At 37.3% G+C, this 2,500-nt stretch overlaps 1 protein-coding gene across 2 annotated transcripts in view; it reads left to right on the top strand.

Annotated features, from left to right (window-relative positions):
* Nucleotides 1-2,500, top strand: part of LOC106870489 (dynein axonemal heavy chain 7) — a 255,489-nt gene that overhangs the window by 230,530 nt on the left and 22,459 nt on the right. For both annotated transcript variants that reach the window (XM_089359464.1, XM_089359463.1), the window contains one exon: nucleotides 2,392-2,500. This exon is cut by the window's right edge and continues 77 nt beyond it. In XM_089359464.1, the coding sequence (XP_089215590.1) occupies nucleotides 2,392-2,500 (109 nt within the window). The remainder of the gene's footprint in view (nucleotides 1-2,391) is intronic.

The raw sequence follows: 2,500 nt of genomic DNA, 5'->3' as shown, positions 1-2,500 counted from the left end.
GAAGACTACCTCAGGCAACGTCAGTTGTCAAGCAATAGTGTTGGATACAAGCACACACACACGCATACACACGCATACACACATATGACAGGCTTCTTTCGGTTTCTTATTTTTTACTGCCCTCAAGGGGCTACACACAGAGAGGACAAACAAGGACAGACAAAGGGATTAAGTCGATCATGTCGACCTCAGTGCGTAACTGGTACTTATTTAATTGATCCTGAAAGGCAAAGTCGACCTCGGCAAAATTTGAACTCAGAACGTAGCGGCAGACGAAATAGATACCGCTAAGCATTTCGCCCAGCATGCTAACATTTCTTCCAGCTCGCCACCCTAAAGGCTTCTTTCAGTTTCTGAAAGGCTTCTTTCTTTCTACCAAAATCCACTCACTAGACTTCCATTGGCCTGGAGCTATAGTAGAAGACACTTGGCCAAGATGCCATGCAGTGGGACTGAACCCAGAACCATGTGGTTGGGAAGCAAGCTTTTTACCACACAGCCATCCTGGCACCTCTCTCTATATATGTATATATACTTAGCAAAAGCAACAGAGTGACTCAAGGGCAAGAGTTTTGTGTGTTAACACCTATCAAATTTATTCTGAATTTCCAAACCTCTACATATATATATATATAGATAGATAATTATAATAATATTAGGGACAAAATCCAAAATTACAGGTAAAAAACTCAATTAAAATCAATTTATAAAAAATTAATATTAAATTGAGCCTTGAAAATTGGTTATTTTCCCTAAAACTATATATTTATATATATATATATAGATATGTATATAAATATATATATATATATGTGTATGTATGTAAGCATGTATGTATATATGTATATATATCATCATCATTATTATCATTTTTGAGATCTGCTTTTCCCATTCTTGTATGGGTTCAACGAAATTCATTGAGACTACACAATATATATTGTTGAGTGAGAGATATGCATGAAATGACATCTATTATTGATCACACATTGTCACTGCGCATTTCGTGTGCAGCTTAGGACAAACAATGGAAAAAATCTTTAATCTGTCATTGAATAAAGAAATCTTCAATAATGCAGCTTCATAATAGTGGACTAAAAGATGAAATTACATATATATTTATCACACAACCAAAAGTAAAAAAAGAAACATTGTAGCATCATCCGGTTAATACATTTTTCTTAAAATACTAAGTTTGGTATTGCTAAAATCTTTCTGGCCTTAATAAATGTGCATTTCCCAATAAATCATTCATGCCCAAGTAGAAATAATCTGAAACTAAATTACAGCTGTACTATTACACTGTGAATAACTTAATAATGTGCAAATCAACAACTAACCTTATTGAAATTTTTTGAAACTAACCTTACATGCAGAAACGTAGGCACAAGCTCCTTTGTCATTCAATACTGATGCAATTATATATGAAACAGAAGTCACCTTCACCAAACCGTATCATTATGCATAAACACTGTAAGTATGTTGGAAGGTAAATTTAAACAATGATACGTAATTTGTCTTCCTTCAGAAACACAACCATGCTAGCTAAGTATGTTTGGGTTTTGAAAGAACATGCTACTGCTTTCACTATCAAGTGGAAGATCATTGAGAGATGCAGACTACACAGAACAGAAACAATGCAAAAAAAGTTATGGATTCCATACAGCTGAAGAGCATGACATATTTTGAAACCCTACTAAGTCTATAGACTGTTTAAATGTCAGATAAAAGTTTTTCAACAGGTGTCGCCACTCCAGTGGATACCTCTTGAAATACTGGAAGATTATAACCAGTACCAGTGGAGGTGCAATGGCCCAGTGGTTAGGGCAGCGGACTCATGATCATAGCATCACGGTTTCGATTCCCAGACCGGGCGTTGTGAGTGTTTATTGAGCAAAAACACCTAAAGCTCCACAAGGCTCCGGCAGGGGATGGTGGCGAACCCTGCTGTACTCTTCCACCACAACTTTCTCTCACTCTCACTCTTACTTCCTGTTTCTGTTGTACCTGTAATTCAAAGGGTCAGCCTTGTCACACTGTGTCACGCTGAATATCCCCGAGAGCTGCATTAAGGGTACATGTGTCTGTGGAGTGCTCAGCCACTTGCACATTAATTTCACGAGCAGGCTGTTCCGTTAATCGAATCAACTGGAACCCTCGACGTCGTAAGCGATGGAGTGCCAACAACAATAACCAGTACCTGTTGGAATGAACCAATACTCTAAAAGGAAGGTTTACACTCATTCTATTTTCTCCACAGTTTTAATAGATACTTCTGAATTCACCATAATTTATGACAATATATTCATTAACACCTTATAACTTTCAGCTAGTAGCTGCTGTTGTTGTTTTTGTAGTTGTTGTTGTTATGTTTTATCCTATTTTATCTTCCAGGAGATGCCGCTAAGTCAGCTGCCAGAAGTCTTTGGAATGCATGAAAATGTTGACATCACTCGAGAGCTGCATGAAACCCACCAGTTGTTCGAATCCTTCCTGCTTACCA

Source organism: Octopus bimaculoides, chromosome 11 (assembly GCF_046866305.1).
Source record: "Octopus bimaculoides isolate indiv1 chromosome 11, ASM4686630v1, whole genome shotgun sequence".
Classification (NCBI taxonomy): domain Eukaryota; kingdom Metazoa; phylum Mollusca; class Cephalopoda; order Octopoda; family Octopodidae; genus Octopus; species Octopus bimaculoides.
The sequence above is the reverse complement of the archived record's forward strand: the minus strand, read 5'-3'. Positions and strand labels throughout refer to the sequence as shown.